This window comes from Miniopterus schreibersii (genome assembly GCF_964146895.1).
Source record: "Miniopterus schreibersii genome assembly, chromosome: 12".
In the NCBI taxonomy this organism is placed as follows: Eukaryota; Metazoa; Chordata; class Mammalia; order Chiroptera; family Miniopteridae; genus Miniopterus; species Miniopterus schreibersii.
In genome coordinates, this window is record NC_138112.1 from 68926489 (window position 1) to 68948983 (window position 22495).

The window sequence follows — 22495 nt, forward strand, 5'->3', positions numbered from 1 at the left end:
CCAGGTGGAGTGAGCAAAGCAAGGGTTCCCAAGAGAAAGAGCGGGCTCCTCGTCACAGCCCCAGCTACTTCACAGCTCCGGCAACTTGAGCAACTCCACTGGGCCTTGGACCCTAGTCTGTAAACTGGAAGGTAAAAGCAGTCCCTTCCTTGCAGGGCTATGGAGAGAATGAACTGGGATGACGCCAGAGTGCCTGGCGAAGTCCATCTTCCCACTGCCCCGGCTGTCACCCCATTCCCCTCAGGACCTGTGTCAACTTCTTCAATTCAGGCTGATGACTAACCCAGCTGCTTCCATTTTGGGAGCCCCCACCCCATGGAGACCCACTGCCCCAGGCCTTGCTCATACCCTAATGGCCACCAGCCTGCTGAGGGTGCGGGACGTCGTACCTGCATCTTGCGGAGGTTGGGGAAGTCGCCGGGAGAGATCTGATGCTCCCGCTCAATCTTCAAGTAGATCTCTCCCAGGTTGCTCACCAGCTCTTTCTTTTTGCTCTCTTTACCGAAGACATTGGGCATCTCCTTCTTGAGGGAGCTGATGATGTAGGCGTGAACCTGTGAAGACAGGGAAGGGGCGGATGTCAGGGGCTTCCTGGACACCTTGTCAGGAGCATGGTCGTGCCTGGGTTGCCCCACAAAGCTGGGGCTATAACCTGAGAGGCCAAAAGCAGTCCAAAGCCCACGCCCTGCTTCTCCACACAGCCTCCCTCCCCCAGCAGCCCCTCCACGTGGCAGATGTGCAGGGCCCTCACCATCCTGCATGTGCAAACGTGAACACTCACATCGAGGTCATAAAACTCCAACATAGCCTGAATTATGCTCCACTTTGTCAATATGAAAGCCACAGGGATGACTAAGGATTAGAAAAATCCCACAAGGCTTTTCCCAGATGTTTCAAGCTTTATGTCAGCTTTAATACCTTGCTTAGACATTTGCCAATTCAAGGCGGCACACAGTTCCCCACATCGGGGGGTAAGGTTGACAACCCTCCGAGGCACCAGCCCTTCAAATCCTCTGCCTTGACAATGTCCAGCAAGGAGGTCTGCAGCCAGCCAGCCAGCCTTGCCACCTTCTCCCAGACCCCACCCCATCAAATTCCCTCTGCCAACCAGCCCATCTGCCCTGGGCCAGGAACCTGGCTGAGAGTGGCCCAAGGGAAGCAGGTCAGTCACACAGTGTCCCAGGCCAGAGAGTCAGCCAGACAGCCACTCACTCCAGGAAAAGGAACAGCAGGTGGGGAACAAGATTGGAGACCACGGGGTTTCCCAGGCATGGTGACTCAGTGTGCCTTCAGGCCAGATGACACAACCCTTTCTGTAAACGAGCAGGCGACCAAGTCTGCCCTTTGTTCTGTCCTGGTAGGAGGCTGGGTCACAGCAGGGCTGGACCAGTCTCTTCTCCATTCACTGCATGTCCTCCTTCAGCTCAGGGTGTCCCTGGGCTCTTTGAGACCAGGAACCAATTACTCAGGTTTTCTCACAGGTTCCTTTCTTAGAATGAGCTGCACTCACCAGGAAGGTTCTAGAAGTGATGTATCTAGAAAAACATGCAGTCCTGTGTCCTCCAGAGCAGGCCTCTGCAATTTCACTAGGTATACAGACCACCAGGGGTTCTGTTCAAATGCAGACTCTGGTTCTCAGAGCACAGGTGGGGCCAAGAACCTATCTTCCAGCAAGCTCTGATCTGCTGGTCCGGCCCTCTGGGTCCCCAGGGAGGAGACACAGCCCAGTGGTAAAGGATGAGGGTCAGTTCCCATTGCTCAGGCCAAATGCTACCTGACGCCAGGTCTCAAGACAGTATGGGTGCCCTGGGCCACTGTGTTCTGTCCATGGTGGAGTCTCAAAGTCTCAGGGCTACACCCTGGCAGTCAGCTCCCTGGAGGCAGGAACATGGCCTGCAGGGCTCTTCTCGGCTCTCCCAGGACAGGGCCTGCTGCCCAGCTGGGAAGCCCCATTCCTCAGTCCTGTGATACTCAGGAGCCTAGGGTGACCATTTCACTGGCCACAGAACTGCCTTCTCCAAAGTTGAAACACTCCCACACTGCCTTCCTATCCTCTGCATGCCACCCTGCTGTCCATGGAGTTTCATTAGAGAACTTGTGATGCACCAGCCGGGGCTGATGGCCGAGCTCTGGTGCCAGGAGGATCAGTGACCCTCATGTGCACACTGACCCAGCCTGAAGACTTACCCAGGCAGGTTCAAGACTTGGCACTATTCCAAATCAGATGTCCTCAGGGAACATGTTCTATTGTTCTGTGTTGGAAGGGTCCACTGGTGGCACTAACCTTCATTTCCCAGCTCAGTCACCCCAGGGTCTCATGTGCCTGGCAAGGCCCTGAGAGTCCAAATTCTTGGGCCCATGGTCTCCCCAAATGTGCTTTATATGCTGTATGCTTCCCCCTTATGGCTGAGCAGTGCCTTAAGGGTGGGGACTTGTTAGTCCCCTCTGAGTCCCCAAGCACCAGCACCTGCTGAGTATACTTCAGTGCTCAAGAGACCTAAGAGGGGAAGTGCATGAGGCCTTAAACTGCACCCCCACCCCCCACTTCCACTCCCTAGGCTGTTGATGGTACAGTGGTACCTACCATTTTCAGGTTTATGTGCATTAAGAACCTCACTTAAAAAAAGCCTGTGCCCACAGGTGCAGAGAAAGGGCTGGTTGACAGTGCAATGGGGTTGTGGCTGGAAGTCTGCAGAGATGGGTCTTGGGCATCCCAAAAGGCAGGGCAGACCAATCCCCAGGCTCCAGTGGCAGTCCCAGCGCAAGAGCCCACCCAGGAGCAGGTCCTGGCCCACCCAAGAGTAGGCCATGCCCCACCCCAGTCTACCTTGGCCAGCCTCGCCCTCTTGATCAGGTCATTGAGCTTCCTGAGGGCAGCGTTCCGGGGCAGAGACTGGATGTCTTTAAAGAGATCCTGCTCCTCGGCCTCGAAGAGCTTGCGGTTGTCGGGGATGAGGAGTGGGTGAGACCAGAAGGAGCCGATGTAGACCCTGACCACCTCGGGAGTATTGATGATCTTCCCCAGCGACCACATGAGGGCCCCGTACACCCGCATCAGCTGCTGGGTCTCGATCTGGTCGGCCTTGTTCAGCACCACGCGGATCTTGTCCTCGTGGTTCTTGAGGGCCTTGATGACTTCTGAGAACTCGTCGGAGATGTCCAGCTTGTGGGCGTCAAAGAGCAGGATGATGCGGTCAACCCGCTCGGCGAACCACTCGAGGACAGCCGCGAAGTCGTACCCTGTGGGAAGAGAAAGGTGAGTCAGGGGCCCTAGGCAACAGGCAGCTTGGACCTAGCCTGGTACCTCTCCACCTGAGGTCATTTAAATTTCTAGAATGTACTCACATGGACAGCACAGCACCCTGAGGGCAGGGTCATCAGGTCCCTCCATTTCTGTACCCACCATGGTAGTGCCCTCACCCACGCAGCACCTGGCATTAAGAGATGCTTAGAAAATAAATAATGCAAAGGAAGACACAAAGCCCAAGCTCTAAAGTGGGTCAGACTATGGCAAGAGTGAGGAGACCCCAGCAGCACGGCTCAGCACCGTGTGGCAAGGGCAGACTCAGGTGATGCCAGCCAGGTGCCCTGGCACAGCAGTGACAGCAAAAAACAACAATACTATCTGCCACCGCTACCTGTCCAGGCTCGGTTCTGCAGGAATCTCATGTATTCTCTACAACAGGCGCTGGCAAACTACAGCTCCAGGGCGAAATCTAGCCTACCACCTGCTTCTATAAATGAAGCTACACAGCCACCAAGCTCTACTGCCTATGGTCACATTTATCTACAATGGCTGAGTTCAGTTGTTGCGACAGACCGTAAGGCCTGCAAAAGCCAAATATATTTAGTCTCTGACCCCGACAGAAAAGTTTCCTGACCTCTGCTCTACAGCGAGCTTGTGAAGTGTGACAAACCACTTCCCTCGATAAGTCTTAAACACTTCTCTAAAACAAAGTGGCAGACTGAACTCTAGCTTTCCACTCCGTTCACAGCTGGTTCCCACCGACCAATGCCATCCGTGGCAGAGCGCTAATGGCAATTCTTCCTTTTAATAACAGAACTGTCCTGTTTCAGCTGGATTCACTGCCCCGCAGCTGGCTGGCAACAGCAATGAGCACCAAAAGGAGTATGGACCCTTTGTCGTTTTTCCCTCTCCCGAGGACTGGAATGTACACACGTGATGACAGGAGCTGAAGCAGTTACCTTGCGTTCAGGATGACAGTTGAGCGTCCAGGGCAGCCTTGCTGGACTATCATCTTTCACATAATCACACAGCTACCTGACATCAGCTTTAAGCCAGTGGGTTTTGGGGTTTCTGTAAGGGCAGTTTAATTTGTATCCTATGTTGTAGTTATAGTTCTTCAAAATGTTTCTTCCACAGCCCCCTGAAGAAGTGAAAATTCTGTTTCTCACCTTTTAGGACTCCCAAGGAGAGTTGGGAACCTACATGGAAACAATGATCTAAGAGTCTTTGGGAAGCCTGGGTCCCAGCCCCTGCGCTGCCATTTCCTCTTGGGTGATTCTGGGCAAGCCTCCTGTCCCTAGGCTCCATCTCCTGGTTCTTCACCTGCTACCCATGGGCCACCCAAATGTAGGCCGACCCCCTTAGGAACCACCAGTACTTCCCAGGGTGCAGCCAAGCTCCAGAGAATTAGTCAGAGAAGCCATTCCTATGGCGAAGAGCCAGGGACATTGTCCAGAAACTAGCCAAACCAACTTCTACCCCCCAGCCAAGTGGGGATTCAAACCTGCATTTTCTAGACTGTGGGAACAGAAAAGCAAGCAGATAGAGGAGGAGAGCAAAGAAAAGGACAGTGTGAAGAAAAGGCCCAGCGTGACCTACAGTACCATGAGGAGGGCAGTCCCTCTCCTTCAGAAGCTGTGCAGTAATGCCAAGCCCCAGGGCCGAGTGCAAGTCCACAGCCTGGCTCCCAAGAGGCTGCCACCTCCACTGGGCCAGAACCCTGGCCCCCTGCCTGGTTGGATAAACATCCTGGTTGCCAGGCCCCCAGGTTCAAGTGTGCTTCAGATCTGTCTGCGCGCCTGAAGCCACAGTGTTCCCAGCCTCTCCCCACACTAAGCACTCAGAAAACACAGGCTTTTAAAGAAGATAGCTATGGACTCAACTCCCAGCTCCAGCCACTGACTTTGCGACCTTAAGTTCTTTTTTTTTTTTTAATTTAAAAATATATATATCTTTATTGATTTCAGAGAAAGGGAGATAGAAACATCAATGCTGAGAGTGTCATCGATCAGCTGCCTCCTGCACTCCCCTTACTGGGGATCGAGCCCACAACCCAGGCATGTGCCCTGACCTGGAATCGAACCGTGATCTCCTGGATCCTAGGTCCATGTTCAACCTCTGAGCCATGCTGGCCGGGTGTGACCTTACATTCTTAACTTTTTTTTTTATAATCCTCACTCAAGGAATATTTTTTCCATTGCTCTTTCAGAGAGAGTGGAAGGAAGGGGGGGAGGGGGAGAGAAACATCGATGTGAGACACATCAACTGGTTGCCTCCCGCACAAGCCCCGACCAGGGCCAGGGATCGAGCCTGCAACTGAAGTACGTGCCTTGGCAGAATCGAACCCAGCACCCTTCAGTCCACAGGCCGACGCTCTAACCACTGAGCAAGATGGGCCAGGGCTAAGTTCTTAACTTGTGAGTTACTCGTTCTTAGCCTGTTCCTCCTTCACAGATCATGGGAGGGTAACGTGAGGCAACACGCTGGGCTCCCAGCACAGGCCTGGGCACTGGAATGACTTCCGTGAGTTGGGCAGGCAAGGGGAGAGGTGACGGGGCCCACTGGAACAAGGGACAAGCAGCCTGGCATTGCATCACGGGTCAAGAACTAAGAGCGACAAATGTTGAGTCCGGCTCTGAGGCCAGAGGCCAGCTTTTGTGCCGTGGCAAGACAACGTAACTCAAGGAAGATCCCAAATCCACTGCTTCTGTCCACTTGGAAGGCAGCCTCTCCAGGGCAGCGATGTACAACCCTCTCCCACCCAGAGCACCGGGAAATAGTGTGTTCTGAGCAGAAGCAGCCACTCAACGGGGAACTGGTTGGAAAGGGCAAGGCCACCAGACTCCCGTGCTTGGTATGGCAGGGCAAGGAGCAAGTCCCCTCACAGGCTGCAGGTTCCAAAGTACAAGTCCCTGTGGCCCCAGCACATTGCACAGCTGGGTCCCAGAGCCACGGAGAGGACGCCCAGAGCGAAGCTGTCAGCAGAAAACCAGAAAGGAAGGCTGAGGAGCAGGCTGAGGAAAGTGGGGCAGGGAGTGGCAGCTGTACCAGGCTGGGGAGTCTGCAGGGCCTGCCCAGGCCACGCTGCTGCCACTTTTTATGGCTGGCTCTGGGACCGGCAGGTCAGCGCTGAAAAAGTGATGACTCAGGACTGAACAGCAGCTCCCTTTCAGCAAAAATGAGGGCCAACTTCTCCCTTCATCAAACTATTTGTCCTCAGACAAACACAAGTTCAAATGACCAGAGTCACACAGCTGGGGAGGCAGCGATGCCAAAACTAAGGCATTGGGAACGGGGGCGCCCTGATGGGCTGGGCTTGAGCCCAAGTTAGCTTTGGCCCAGGAGTGAGGACAACGGCGGGGAGCTGAGGTCACCCCCACACTCCATCCAACGTGGCCTCTCCCTTCCCCCAATGGTGGGGGACCAAGAGCAAGATGGGGAGAAAGGGGGAGGTGGAGTGAGGCACCCAAGTCACTGCCTGCAGGTCTGAGCCCCCAGCCGAGCCCCCGCCGCCCGCACACTGCTGCTCGCCAACACCTCAACTGGGAGCCAACACAGTGAAGTCCAGTTTTTGCAGGTGAATGAAATTTCCTGTTTATTATGGAAAACACTTTTGGTGAGAGAGACACAATGGCTGGCCAATTCCACCCACAGGTCATGAAAAGGGTCCCAACACTGAGCTTGTGTGATTTCATCGCAGGTGTGTGAGCTTCAACAACCAGGCGGCGGCAGCCACAGCCAGGCCCACCCAGTGCCCCTTAGCCCACCGAAGCCCACCGGGCTTCAGAAATGGTCACTTGACAGGCAACCGAGGGCTAGAGGCACAGCTGCAGCACCAAGAGCACCAATCAAGTCCGTCCCACTGGCCAGGCGGCCACAGCCACCACTCAGCCTGGACCTCTGCGGCAGGTGACAAACACAGAGAGGAGTTTGCCAATCCCTGCCGCCCAGGGCTGCCTAAGGCAGTGAGCCTTCAGGCTGTGGGACACACTAGAGGCCAGCCTCAGTGAGCCGATACATTTAGCCTCCCAATCGGGCATCAGACACCATGGAATGCACAGCGATTCCACAGCAAGTGGGAAGTCGTGGCATCCCTGGTGAAAGAGAAAACTGCCCCAGCCACAGAGATGGGACCCCGGTCTGCAGCTCCCACGAAGGACACAAAGAGTGCAGCCTGAGGGGTAAGCTGGAAAGAAAAGGCCGAGCCCGCAGTGCAAGCAGACGCCGGGCCGTCTCTGACGGGGGCCGGCTCTGGCTCGGACGTTGTGAGGTAACAAGCCAGTCACAAAGGACAAACACTGTACAACTCCACTCACAGGAGGGACCTAGAGGCGGCCATCAGGGGTGAAGGAGGGAGAAGGGGGTCAGTGTTTAATGGGGAAGAGGTTCCTTTTGGGAAGAGGAGAAGGTTCCGGAGGTGGATGGTGACGGGTGTACAACAGTGTGAATGTCCTTAATGCCGCTGAACTGTGACTTAAAGATAAGTCTTAACCCCTCCCCCACACACAGCGTCCTGGGGTGGGGGAAAATAGGAGAAAGGTGGCGCCCATCAGGCTGTGCGGAAGGAGGCCCTCACCTTGGCTGGGTTCCTGAACCTCCTCTGGTCCCCTTCTGCCTCACAGGTGGCCTCCTGAGGGGGTCTGACTTCGCACAAACCATGCTTTCCCCTCCTGGCACCTGAGGTGCAGAGGCAGCAGGGCGATTGATGCCTCCTCAACCTGTCCCAGCAGCCTCCACACACAGGCAGTTCCAGCAGCCGGGGGAAAAACTGCTTCATACATTCCAAAAGTCTCTAGAACATGAACAATAGAGGGTTTGTCTCCAATCAACTTCTGTTTCCTGCCATTCAAGCTGCGTGGGCCTGGATATTTCTTACCAGCTTTCCATCTCACACGTTTCCAACTGGTGCTGGGCCCAGGAGAGCAAAATAGAGAGTAAAGGGCTGAGAACTGACACTGGGAGGGCTTGTTCCTGAGCCTACTTAAGCTAAAGCTCTTAAGGACTTTTCCAGTGGAGCACAGCCGTGAGGAGAAAGGGGCCTCCCCACTCCTAGGCGTTTGCCCAAGATAAATTAAGAAATTAAAATTTGCACTGTACACAAATGTTTATAGCAGCTTTATTCAAAACTGCCCCACACTGGAAACCCTTCAACAGCTGAATGGATGACATGACGGTGCATCCACAGGATGGGACAACACAGCAACAAAAGGGGCAAACCCTGGTACTGAGTTCCTGATGGACCACGGGAGCACAGGCCAAGTGAAAGCAGACAAACAGCAGATGCAGACTGTACGATTTCACTAATGATGTTCTGGAAAAGGCAGAACTTGAGGGACAAGTACCAGATTAGTGGGTTGCCTGGGATCAGGAGTGACAAGGGGTCGCAGGGAACTTTCCAAGGTGATAAAAATAGTCTATCTTACTAGGTCACGGTGGTGGTCACATGGCTGCTTCAGAAAGCTGTACACCTTTTTTAAGGTGAATGTCACCATATACAATGTAGACCTCAGTAAACCTGACCCAACACTACAAAAGGACAGGGCCAGAGGGAAGGACAGATGGACTCTGGAGTCAGGTTCCCATTCTACTCAACAACCGGTGTGACCCTAGCAAGGCCACATTCCCTCTCTGAGCCCGTTTCCTCATCTGTAACGTGAACTGATAGATATTTCGACCTCATGGCGCTGCTGCGGGCATCGAGTAAGCGCCTGGCACACTGTAAGCTCTTGGTAAATGTTTGCTAGTATTTACTAACAGGATCTGTACTTTGTACTCAAACTCAGATTCTGATGGGTGTGTAGGCAATGACTGCTTCTAATGCATGAAAAATGTCTTGTACTCCAAATATAAACCGAACATTTGCAGGCCCTCGGGCCGGCAGCCTGGGAACAGGTGCCGAGTGCTGGCACCAGCTGGTACCACTCCTCTGCTGGCAGAGCAGCCCACGCCCCTCGGCAGAGTTGAGCGCATTCCCATCCAGGGCTGGGCCAAAAGCTGTCTGGCTGGAGAGGGTGGGGGCAGTGGGGGTGATGGTGAGAGGAAGGCTTTTAGAAGGTAGCTGCACTGGGGCCGAGCGCCCAGAGGACCTGCAATTTGAAGGGAAACCCTGCTGAGTCAGTGCTTCCCCACCCTCCAGCTCCTTGAGATGTGATTCAGAAAAAGGCGTTCCTCATCAAAATCTTGGAATTTCTTTCGCATCAAAGTCTGGGAATTCCTGGATTTTCCAGTGTCTTTATTTTCAATCAGCTGACATTTGTAGGACATTTAATTGTGTACTAGGCACTGCAGCGAGAGCTTTCTACCTGGAAATGCCTATAACGCTGACAAGAACGACAGGCTCTATTACTGTCTTGTTTTACTGGTGCGGCTCCAGAGGCTGCAGCAACTGCGGGGGCCCTTGGCCCCTAGTACTGACCTGGAACTGGAACCTTCTGTTATTAGCTGTGCACTGGGCACTGGCAAGCCAGGAGGCACGCAGCACTCAGCCTTATACCAGGCTTTTGGACAACCTAATGAAGCATTCTAGGAACTGAAAAACACTGGTGGAACTCTGGCCTGGAGGGCTTTTAGGGGTGGGGCATCTCAGGAGATGGTCAGCATGAGGGTCAGTGGGAAGGGACACCTGGGGAGGCCATACCTGACGATGAAGGAGCAGGCACCTCCTGGTCTTAGACAGAGCCTGAGAACCAGGGACAGTGAGAACCCAAGGGACCAGCGAGCCTTGGTCAGGGCTCCTAGTAATGTTGCATGGATGGCCTGAGAGGCAATTTCTGGCTGGAGGCAGAGAACTGGAAAAGAAGATCCCAGCATTGCTGTTCAAAGCCCCGGACCTCAGGTCCATTCTGATCTCAGGCTAGGAGAGAAGCACTTAAGAGAGCTCAGGAGCGCTGCACAGTAATGACCTAAGAAGGTCAAAGACTTGTCTGATCCAAGTTCTCAGGGGCTCCTTCACCCCAGATCACCCTCTCTCAGCACAGTGCAGTGTGAGCGCTTCTGCTGGGTTCCAATCCTAGCGCCGACCCATGCTAGCCTGTGTGTCACCTGGGCAAATTACTCAACTTTGCTAAGCCTCCGTTTCCTCTTCTGAAAAGCAACAGCTTCCTCCTAGGTGCAGCTGCTGTGACAAGTACGTGGAGTGGGTTCACGTGGCAGAAAGCCAGGCACAAGGCCAGCTGGGCTCTGATGTCCTAATCCAAGTCTAAACACCACTTCACTGCTGACACAACTCCCAAGTTCCGGCTCAGCTCACAGCCACATAGTGACAATGGCAGAGAGCACACTGGCTGGGTCCCTGCCTCCTGGGCTGGGACTTCCACCTGAGGGTGCCTCCCACCGCTGCTACCAAGGTCCCTGATGTAACCATGCAGGCGTCCAGCAGTCGGAGAACCAAGGGCACCAGCCCAGGCAGCCCCAGGCACCCTTTGGAACGCCTTGGTCTGTCACACAGGAAGTACCCGGGAATGAACATGGTGTCCACAGGTCACTTTCTCTGCTGACACAGGAGAATGTTATCTTTAAAGTCACTCAGGAGATTAGCACAACAGGGAAGTGCAGCCCGAGAACCCCGTAGGATTCTCAGGGGTCTCTCGCAGAGCCTGGGCTATGTCCTGACTGCTTTGGGCCTGTACGGGTCTTACCTTATCTTCCAGACAGCATCTCCTGCACATGTTAGGGACCATGGGGCAAAAGTCAGGAGGAACCAGGCAGGCAGGGTGGGAAATGGAAGCAGATATAATGAGCAACTCGAATGCACATGCAGCTTCCAGAAGGATGTTGTTTCCAGGGAGCGAGGCTGGCAGACCACAGACCTGGCTTACACTGCTTGCCCCGGACTCAGGATTTCTGCTGGCTCTATCCTTCTGGGAGGGAAACGCCTGCTTTCCCCGCCATCAGCAAAGGGAGCAGAGAGGCAGTCCCAGGGAGCCTGGAACACACTGCCCTACTCTGACTTCCCCTGCTGGACAAGGCAACACGGGACCTTTGCAATAACCGATGGGTGGGGCCTCAAGGAGAAATCCACTCCTTTTCCATCCACCCAGTGGTCACCACCCCTGGACCCACTCCCAGCACATCTAAAAGGCCCCGCATGATGGACTTTCTCCTGCTGCTAACATGCTGACAACCAAACATATTCCAGAGCTAATCCCAACTTGGTGACTTTCAGTAAAATACTTTAAACTAAGACCTTCAGAGTTATGGAGGGAAAGAAATGGTAAAATCAGTTTGATGTCTCGATATTTCATAGGGAAAGCCCATTGCCAATCAGAACAATGCACTTATCTTTATTGTAATTTTTTAAAATTGATTTTCGAGAGAAAGGAAGAGAGAGAAAAACATCAATTTTTGTTGTTCCACTTATTTAAGCTTTCATTGGCTGGTTCTTGTATGTGCCCTGACCAGTGATTGAACCCACAACCCTGGGGTATCAGGAAGACACTCTAACCAACTGAGCTACCCCACCCTGGCTGGGCGCTTATCTTTAAGCCGCCCTCCTTCCTGTCCATGATGGGCTGGGGAGGCCTTCTGTGGCTGCCCAGGGACTTCGAGGGACCAACACCTTACACCTGGAGAGGAATAGGCGGGGCTCACTGGGGGAGCTGGGTGGAAAGCTACTGGAGCCCATCCTACTGGCTTCCTTCTCCAGGTCTCTGCCATCTGCACGGGCAGCTTGAGGGCCAGGGCTGCCTTGCACGCTAAGTGTTCCCCGTCCTCAGTCCAATGCACTCTATGTTACTGGAGGGCACGGTGAGGCACTGCTCTGGGGAGAGGAGAGGCAGGGGACGGTAACATCCCACCAGACAGGACCTGGGTACCTAATGCATCAAGACATACACTCCCAACTTTTGAGCCAGCTAAGGTCTAAAAACAAGCTGAAGTGTCAAAGACAGCCCAGCAGGGGAATTCCCAGCACTGGTAGAAAAGAGCTGTTTCTGAGTTCCCCTTTCCGTGACAACAGGGGCCACAAGAACCCTAAATTCTTCCTCTCAGATATCTTAACTCCCAGTTCTGAAGGCCACACTGAGGGTGGCATTCTGGGGAGATAAGCCTCTTTTTGTGAGTTACTGTCCCTTATCCAAAGATATGTACACTGACTGGCCCCTGGGGCTGGGAGCATTGTGCAAAGCCCAGAGGTGGCCCCCAGTCAAAAGCCCCATTTACTCCTCCAGGTCATTAAAAAGACAGCTCTAAAGAGGCTCAAAGAAAGTCCCTCTAGGATAGCGCAACACTGGAGGGAGATTGGACATAAATTCCCCTTTGTGGGTCTTTCCCTTTAAGAGTAACTGATTCAGCTTTTCTAGCCTTAATTTGGCAAATGACAAGGCTTTAGCTTATCAGGCATTTTCTTAAAACCAGGTTGGAACAGTAACAGCAATAAGAGAAAACTGGTCCTCGCCTTTTAAAAGGGGTCCCTAAATGTGCTCTCTTGAACTCCTAGAGCAGGTTCAGTAGCTCTGATGCCCGCAGCCTGGGAAGGAAAACAAGCAAGGTTTCTCAGCACCGGTGACTGGGCCCCCCTCACAGCCACAGCACACACACCCCCAAACCTCAGGCCGTGGGCTTTGGCTGCAAAGCTCATCAATGCTGGGCGGCTCAGAGGGGAAAAAAGGGTGCAGGAAAAATTTGCAAGTCGAGGATAAACAAACTGCTCCGTTGTCCTCAACCCCTCTCTGAGTTTGCTCTCGTTTCATTTTCACATTTGCAGCTGCAGGCTTCACTTCTGGTCTGCCAGATATCATCTGACTGCCCTCATGCTCCCCTAGGCCCCGACCTCCCCTCCCTTCTACAAAGTGGGGTGGGGGTGGGGTGGGGCAGCAGAAATAGAACCCAATTCAGGCACATCCTGAACCAGATCTTCAGAAAAGTTTGGCAAAATCGAACCAATTTACACAACTCAAATGGGCCTGGTGCACTAATACTTTCTTCTTCTTCTTCTTTTTTTTTTTAAATATACCTTTATTGATTTCAGAAAGAGGAAAGGAGAGGGAGAGAGAGAGATAGAAACATCAATGATGAGAGTCATTGATCGAGCCCACAACCCAGGCATGTGCCCTGACCGGGAATCAAACCCTGATCGCCTGGATCCTGGGTCGCAGCTCAACCGCTGAGCCACACCTGGCCGGGCAATACCTTCTGCCATGCACAGCACGCAGGGAGGCTGCTGCTCACTAACATTTAAGCAACTTAAACACATTTCCACTAGCCCCTAAACATTTAACAAATTCCTGCCCGAATCTCCTCTTGGTGGCTTGTTGAAGTCCAACCGTTCTCTCACAGGCCTGCAGGACTCAGTAGGAATGTATATGCCATTGGGAGACAAAGCTTTTAAATACAAAGTGAGTGAGCCCAAGGAGCCAGGGGCTGGCTCATTCAGTCAGCAATGCTAGCTGAGGTACCTTGGAGCCCAGATACTAAGTAATTTTCTATGACCTCACAGCCAGCCTGAGGCCCCATCTCCCAATCCTGTCTTCTTTCCCAGCATGCCCCAGGGGCTGGAAAGCATGAAACCCACACAACATTGCCAGTGGTTTCACCTGACAGCTCTTGTAACTTTAGCAAAGGAGCCAAGGAAGAAAGCAGCTCCTGCCTGTCAGGGCTCAAAGCACTGTGGACACACAGGGCCAATGGGAAATGAGCTCTCACTTGGGCTGGAACAGACCTCAAGGGTGTCATCTGGGCCACATCACAGACATTAGATGAAAGTAGTCTGACCACCACAGGTGCCCCAGGCTGTGTCACAGCCTGTTTACCTCTGCTGATGCGCTGTTTCTCTCCAGACAGAATCCCAGGAGTGTCGATGATGCTTATGCTATCCAAGACCGGGTTGGGCAGCTGGGCGCACATGAACCTGCACAGGAGCAAGAGCCGGGAAGAGGGCAGTCAATACTCAGTTATCGCTGCTCTAGAGGGCCCAGTGGTGCTTTCTCTGCTCCATCACAACCTCTGCTTCCTTTCCAAGAGCAAGAAACTTAATGGAGGTTTTCTATCATCTTAGTTTCCAGGAGTGGCCAACAGACTGTACACATATTTTTTAATATCTTTATTGATTTATCTTTATTGATTTCAGAGAGAGAGGAAGGGAAAGACAGAAACATCAATGATGAGAGTCATTGATCGGCTGCCTCCTGTAGGCCCCCCACTAAGGATCGAGCCTGCAACCCGGGCACATGCCCTGACTGGGAATCAAACCTTGATCTCCTGGATCCTAAGTCAATGCTCAACCGCTGAGCCATGCCCGGCCGGGCTGTACATATTTTCTTAACTGATATCCAACCAGCAAACTCAAACTGACCCACATCAGCACATCCCTCACATGAGCTTTCCTCCAGAGTTCAAAAGTTCAGCGCTCAAGTTGCTGATGTGTTAGTGAGAACTGCATGAGCCTAAGTCACCATTCAGTCCCAGAAAGGAAGCAGAAGGGTGACACAGGAACCGTGGGATTCCTTATTACAACTTATAATTTCTAACCACTGACTACATCTCTTTTTTTAAAATATGTTATTGATTTTAGAGAGAAGAGAGAGGGAGAGAAACACAAATGTGAGAAACATCGATTGGCTGCCTCCTGCACGCCCTCTACTGGGGATCAAGCCCACAACCTGGGCATGTGCCATGACTGGGAATTGAACCAGCCACTCTTTTGATGCATGAGATGACGCTCAACCGAGCCACGCCGGCCAGGGCACCACTGGCTACATTTCCATACACCGAAGAGAGAAGGTCCTTTCCCACTGCTGCTGGGCCCAGCCCTTCCCTTCCGCTCAGCTCCTTGGGGTAAAGGACTGCAGTGGGTGGCCAGTGAAAGCTGGAGGACCACACAGGCTGGTTGGTGGGGCAGAGAAGTAGACACCATTTTCTGAAAGTCAAAGCCTGCAGAGGAAGAATGAAGAATGAAGCCATGGAGAGGCTAGCAACTCATGAGTGGGGGCTTAGCTGTGTATGCCTAAGTTACCACTGGACTTAGAACATCCCAGAACAGCAAGGGGCTCTCCCAACTGATAGCAGAGATTCTTGATTGGACACAGAATAGTCTCCTTTTAAAACTTCTCTGAAAAAGGTACTGTAAGCAAAGAAAACACTGACCCAATGTCCATAGGACTTGGGCCTAAAGCTGCCTTTCCAACAATAGGGAGGAAACTGAGCTGATTAACTTCCCCTTTTGGTCCCACCTCCCAGGTGGACCAGTGGCCTGCAGACTAAGGGTGAAAGGTGCTGTCTACAAACACAACAGAGCAAAACCAGCTGACCCACAAGGTGAGCAAACCTTGGACCTCATCCTCCCTAGTGCCAGCAGCAGAGCCCGTGTGCTGTAAACAACTGTGTGCCAGGCCTGGGGCTCCTGCTAGGGAAAGTAGTCACTGGGGAGAAGACCAAATAGAAGGATCCCAAGTATGACTGGCTCTGGGTAGCCCTGGCCGGTGTGGCTCAGTTGGTTGGGTGTCCTCCAGTGCACTGAAAGGCTGCTAGTTCGAATACTGGTCAGGTACATGCCCAGGTGTGGGCTTGATCCCCGGTACAGAGCGTGCAGGTGGTGGCTGATCGCGATGTTCTACTCTCACACTGATGTTTCTCTTTTTTTTCTCTCTCCCCCTTCCTCTCTCTCTAAAAATCAATTTTAAAATCTTAAAGAAAAAAAAGCCTTGCAAATAAGCCTGGTGAGTAATCTGTAGGACCCAGAAACAACTGTCACCCCAATAAACTTAATTTAAAAAGGGGGGGACAATTGCTCTGTGGTGGAAAACATGAAGGGGAGCAGGCAGTACAGATGCATCCACCCATCCCATCCCTTCTCACAAACAAGGATGCACAGATTTCACTCTACACTACAAGTGGGCGGTAACAGTTACACAATGAGTTTTCACAGGATGATCTTAGGGCATCCTGACTGTGCCCTGCCTCCCTCAGTCTGCTCCATCTGATTTTTGTCTTAAAACAGCCACTTAGGGGGAAAAGGCTGGAAAGTCAAGTTCATGACTCAATGAGTCTCTTTAAGAGCACTGGGAGAGGCTGTGTCAGCCAGAGAAGAGCCCCCTTTGTGTGCCCTGGCTGGCCAGGAGGCACAGGCTGACAAAGCTCAGGCCTCTGCCCCAATACAAACCCATGTGCCCCGCCCTTAGCTAATAAGGGCCCTTTTGGCAGGGTCATTAGCATTTGGGGACCCTCTGGAGATGAGGTGGTGGCAAGAAGGAAACAAGTGTGGTTGTCGGATCCTAGGGCACCAACATCATCAAAGTACCTGTCTGGTGCCCAGCACTCCTGAATTGCTCTTTTTGTGGGGTAGAAGCAGCAGCAACTTGCTGAGCAAACACAGTCAGCACTGCATCCCCTTGCTAGGTGAGCTTGACAAATCCATCTGGCTCAGGGGACAATTAGTTTCCTGAACTAATGAGGTGGATGAACTAGATGTCGGAGATCCCTTCTAGCTCTGAAACTTTCAGTCTACAAATTCAGAAAACAGGCCATATGCCTTGGCCAGGTAGCTCAGTTGGTCAGAGCGTCGTCCCAATATGCCAAGGTTGCGGGTTAGATCCCTGGTCAGGGCACATACAAGAATCAACAAATGAATGCATGGATTGGGTGGAACAGCAGCATTTCTCTCTCCCTCCAAAATCAATTTAAAAAATAACAACAACCAAAAAAAAACAAGCCATATACCCATTTCTCCTTTCAAAACAAGGTTTGCGATCACAAGCAGAAGTGGAGACCCAGGAGCAAATTAGGTAGGTATCGCTACCCTTCCTTCTAGCTTCACAAAGTTCTGTGTGAAAGAAGAGACCTAATAATGCTTGGAATTCCCAGCATAGCAGCCAAATTTTCCACAAGATTGCACCGCACCCACCAGCTAAGAGTCTGAGCCAATCCCCTATCTATAGACACAATAATTCTAAAACACCAGCATCCTCCGGAGAGAGGCTCCAGGCTAAGAGGGCCGTGCCTCTTCAGGAGCCCTCACCAAAGGGCTTTAATTCAACTCAGGCCCTTTATGCCATCAGCTATAAAATAGGAAGACAGTCTTAAAGGCCTGAAAAGGGCAAAAAGACAACAGTAGCCTGTCTCCTCCGTTAATGGTCAGCTCTGACTGGACAGGCCTGGCCCCAGCTTGGACTGGGGGCGAGCTGGTCCACCCTGTGCAGTTGGACAGTGTCTGGAAAGGAATGTGATCATACAGGGTGGAGACCTGGAAGGCGAGTCAAGGTTCTTACCCAGACCCAGACCTCAAAAGGCATGTCGAGTCACTCCTCCTGGAATGGGAAGTGTCAGAGAGGGCAGATCTGTGAAGTCCCTTGGTATGCACCATGAGGGTGGGCGGGGGGGAGGATTTTAAGAACACTGACTAGCTGGTTTGGTTCAGTGGTTAGAGCATTGGCCCTCGGACTAAAGGGTCCTGGGTTCAATTACAGCCAAGGGCATGTACCTTGGTTGCAGGCTCGATCTCTGCACGTGTGGGAGGCAACCAATCGATGTGTCTCTCTCACATCGATGTTTCTCTCCCTCTCTCCCTCTCTTTCTCCCTTCCACTCTCTCTGAAAAAGCAATGGAAAAAATACCCTCGGGTGAGGATTTGAAAAAAAAAGAAAAAAAAAAAGAGAAAAAAAAAGAACACTGTCTAGGGCCTCCGAGTTCCTTTACAGAAAAATGAGTTTGGCCAAGTAGTTCAGTTGGTTAGAGCATTGTCCCCATACTCCAAAGTTGCAGGTTCCATTCCCCTTTAGGGCAGATACAAGAATCAACCAATGAGCCTGGCTGGTGTGGCTCAGAGATTGAGCATCAATTATTATCCAGGAGATCTCAGTTCAATTCCCGGTCAGGGCACATGCCCAGGTTCTGGGCTCAATCCCCCAGTAGGGTACGTGCAGGAGGCAGCCGATCAATGACTCATTGACTCATTGATGTTTCTCTCTCTCTCCCCCTTTCTCTCTCTGAAATCAATAAAGATATAGTTAAAAAAAAAAAAAAAAAAGGATCAACCAATGAATATACAAGTGGAACAACAAACTGATGTTTCTCTCTAAAAGAAAAAAATCAATAAACAATTTTTTTAAAGTGAGTTTGGCTGTTGCGCTCCTTAGAAAGGAGGTCAATGTGTTTCATTCATAGCATCGTGAAGGTTAGAATCTTGGAGGACTGATTACTCTCATCATGAGAAGGCAAGTTTCACCCATTTAACTAAGGGAACTGAGGCTCAAGTAGGTTAAGGAAGCTCCCAGTGAGTCTACAGAGGGACTCCGGGTCCAAATCTCATTCCAGGGCTCCCAGGGTCACCACTTGATGCTGCTTCCTGTAACCCTTAAGGCAGCACAACTCCATCTGCCTGCAGCCCCAAACTCCGCAGGCTACAGCCAGATCCTCCCTGTTCTACAAAAACCACCGGCCCCAGGGGACGGACAGCACAGCACACCAGCAAAAGGAATGGCTAAAAGTTTCACCATATTTTTCCACTTAAGAAACAGATCCTCGAGGGAGGAAGGGGTGGTTTGAATGAATTAAGTGCGTCCAGTCTGGGGGAAGGATGTGGAGACATGACTAACCCCTGGTTCGGAGGGAAGGGGAGCTGGAATCTGCGGGGATAGCGGTGTGGGTTGGGAGTTAAACTGATAACCTAGAAAATTCGGGGGGGGGGGGGTGACAGAAGCCGGGGAAGCCGATGACGCGCACTCCCAGAACCACAGTTGGGTTTTCTATGAAGTGGCAGGGGACCCAGTCCCGTCTCAGGGAGTGGTCGCTGAGGGTCTCGCCAGAGCCTTGAAGACAAAGGACAGCGGGGCGGCGGCCACGGGAGGGTCGGGACCAGAGTGCGGGGTCGGAGCTCCGGTCGTCCCCGCAGCTCCCCAGGGCGTGGGGTGAGTACCTGTTGAGGAAGGCGTTGCCGAAGGCATTGAGCTTGCGGAAGGGGCGCCGCGGGTCCACGACGAGCGCGTTGCCCGGCACCACGCCCTCGGTGGGGCCGTGCATGACGGCGATGAAGGAGTCCGTGGTGGGCTCGGGCCCGATGCGCATCCCCGGGAAGTCCTGCTCGATCAAGTGCCGGATGAAGGTGGTCTTGCCCGTGCTGTACTGGCCCACGAGCAGCACCATGGGCTTGTTGTCGAAGTCGGCGTCCTCCAGAGCCGGCGAGTGGAACTCGTGGAAGCGGTAGTGCTCCTCCAGGGGCAGCAGCTTCTGCGAGTACAGCTGCCGCAGCCCTTCGGCCACCGTCTGGAAGAGCTCCGGCTCCTTCTTGCGGCGGGCATCCTTGCTCACCCAGCTGAACATGCTGCCGGAGACCGGGCTGGTTGCTGCGGGCAGAGCGGCGGCTGGAGCTGGGTGAAGGCGCGCAGCCGAGGCGGGGCCCGGCCGGCGGAGGGGCGGGGAAGCGGCGGGGCGGCGGGGCAAGGGGCGGGGAGGGGCCGGTACTGCGCAGGCGCACGTCACAGGCCGTGCAGCGCCCTCTGCGGAATGAAGAGCGCGCCCGGTCCAGCGCCCTTTATAAGGCCGTTCTCCGCGTTCGGGCGGGCGCGCCGCCGGGGGGCAGGGAACTGGGAGGGGGAGGGGAGGGAGAGCCGGGCCAGCGGACCCCACGCCACGTCTTCCCTTCCCCATCTCCCATTGGCCAATTTCAAATCTCGCGAGCGCCGCTTGCTCGGCTTCCAGCCCCTGGCCCGGGTGCCATGGCAACCACACTTGTTTAGCCTCACATTAGTGGGCGGCTCCCAGAAGTACTGTGGTGGGAAAGGCGGGAAGCGGGAGTCGCGAGGAGGTCCGTGGGGCTTGCGTGCCTTCCAGCGTGCGCGAGACGCCCAGTTAAACACCCCAGCTCCCTGACTGCGCACCCCACCCGCAATTACCCCCAAGACGGTCCTCCTCCTCCCACGGGCTCAGAACCCCCTGAAAGTTGGGACGACCCCCGGAGGCCTCCTGGCCTCCTCCTCTCCTCTCGCCCCTGCTTTCCCGACACTTCCTCTCATCCGCGCATCTTCGCTTTGGGAGAGGGAGTGGCAAGCAAGAGGTTGTAGAGGAAGCTGAACATCCCAGGCGGGGAGTGACTGGGCAAAGAAAAACGGGGAGGGAGAGGAGGCCGTGGGGAAAGTCTGACTAGCCGCAAGGGGTGACATCCCCTCGGGCCAAAGGGGCTGGGAACTGGGAGATGGACGACAGCATCCGGGGAGAAGAGACAACCTCCTTAAGGAGGCTGCATCTATGGGAAGGTGGGAGCGTAAAGAGGAAGCTGAGGCCCTCTGGCCACATGAGTTCTGAGGAAGAGGAAATTCCCTATGTGGGGAGGAGGGGAAATGGGCAACAGTGAAATCTTGTGGGAACTTTGGGGGAATTAAAAAGCCCAAATACTTCTGCTTTCCTCTCAAGGTCACCACCAGTTACCATTTTTTCACTCTGACCTACCAGTTCTTGGCTGTTCCACTAGGCTCATTCCCCTGCCATCATCCCTGGCCACACATAGGTCCCCATGGCTGTCCAGGTTGGTGAGAATCTTCACTGGGTGATGTCAGAGCTTTGGGGACTGTGATTGTTATGTAACCATTACAGGATACCAAAGTGCAGGAGGGGATCCTGGAGGGCTCCTGGACAGATCTAAAATGTACTTGGGAACTTGGAGGCCTCATCTCCAACTTTCTGGCTTCTGGGAAATGTGGGAGCCTGGAGGGCTGGGCGCCTATATCAGGGAAGAAAGCAGACTGTCATGCTAAGGGGACAGAGGCAGGAACTCAAATCTGAGAACAAGCAGAATATTAGGGGAGCAGGGTCAAGTGGAAGCCAGAGGGGGCAAGATGTGAGGTTTGGTCACCCACCCCTTAGAGAGTCAGGCCTCGGTGCCTTCTGAGGGGATAAGTAATGTTAAATTGATTGCCTTCCCCTGTTCTCTAAGCATTAGAGAGCCCTGCCTGCACTCTTAGGTCCCTGATTTACCTCTTTTATTTGGATTTCATTCCCATCTTTTCATCAATCACAGTAAGACATGTGATAAAAAGCCGTAAGACTTTTTTTAGCTTTCTCCTCAAAAGAGGATATTGAGACTCCTAGGCAGGCTGTTACCATAAGGCTGTGTGCCAGCTGGTGACCAGGAACCTCCGGCAGGCCCTGTTCAGACTTCCTGGGTCGGCCTTAGAGCCAAAGGACTTGCCTCCTACATGGCACTTTGAGGGGTCCACCCCGGAGATGCAACTTCTGGGCTGTTCCAGGGAAGGGCCCGGGGCTGAGGATCCTGAAAGAGGTGGTTGTTCAGTGGCTTGAATGTGGTTTTAAGGAGCTGGGTCCCGGCAGCGCTCAGACTGACCCACCATGGTTTGCATATCTCCCCAGAGCGCTGTGTGTTGGGAAAGCCCAGCCCTATAAAATTGAAAACAAAATGTTCCTGGGTTATTTATAAACGAAACCCAGACCCTGTTGTCTCTGTATGGCCACTTGATTTTCTCTAAGGAGCTCAAAGGGCTGGAAGAGGGGATCTTTCTCCCTCATGAGGCTCAAATGGGCGGATATTAGGTTCCCCAGTTTCACAGAGTTGGCACCTAGATCCTGGCAGCTTCCTTTTCTAGTAATGCCCCAGACTGGGAACATGGCCTAACTTTCTTTCGTTCTGTTTTTTGAGTAAAGTAGCTCTGTTGGATGAGAAAGTTGTGTGAACTGTGAATGAACCATTTCACTTTTGGTTTCTCTGTTTCACTTTCTGTCTTTGCCCGCGTCCCGGGGAAAAGATTGAGGGAAGGGTTCAGATATTTCCTTTTATATCAGAAATGATGTCCACCCTGCACTCCCAGTATTTTTTCTTCTTTCAAATTCACGAACACACCTGCAAAACCCAGCCTCCTCAGAGACTGCACTCAGCCAGCAGAAAGGGGCCCCCTGCTTTCCCTCAGAGTCCCTTTTGCTCAGTCCCAGGAGGGCCTGGTCTAGAGAAGTATCTACCAGGCCCCTAAAAAAAAAAAAAAAAATGGGGTTTTTCTCCAAATATGGCAGAAAAATCACGCTGGGACAAACCAAAAACACATAGGTTTGTCTCTGGGATGAGGAGTGGTTCATTCTTTCCACTGAGAAAATTTGCATATTAGTGCAGCTTTTTGGTCTTGCAGTCACGAGAAATAGATTTGGCCAACAGATCAGTTTTGCCAAAACAAGGTAAAGAACTGGAGAGGCTGTTCCTCCGCAGGCCAGGGTCTCCAGTGCCGGCCAGAAGGGTGTCTACAGCCCATGAGGCCTCTTTCTCTCCTAAAGAGGCACAGCAGTGGACATGGCCTGGCGCTAGGGATCCAGGAGAGT

The 22495-nt window shown here is 53.0% G+C and overlaps 1 protein-coding gene across 2 annotated transcripts in view; it reads right to left on the reverse strand.

The window, feature by feature from the left end:
* Positions 1-22495, reverse strand: part of EHD1 (EH domain containing 1) — a 29350-nt gene that overhangs the window by 2122 nt on the left and 4733 nt on the right. The window contains exons 2-5 of one of the 2 annotated variants that reach the window (XM_081153475.1): positions 19095-19521; positions 13996-14093; positions 2828-3240; positions 390-554 (exon numbers count right to left, since the gene is read on the reverse strand). In XM_081153475.1, the coding sequence (XP_081009601.1) occupies positions 390-554; positions 2828-3240; positions 13996-14093; positions 19095-19498 (1080 nt within the window). In that variant the 5' untranslated portion in view covers positions 19499-19521. Of the gene's footprint in view, positions 1-389; positions 555-2827; positions 3241-13995; positions 14094-19094; positions 19802-22495 lie in introns of those variants that run through there. The other variant, XM_081153476.1, reaches the window with a different exon arrangement.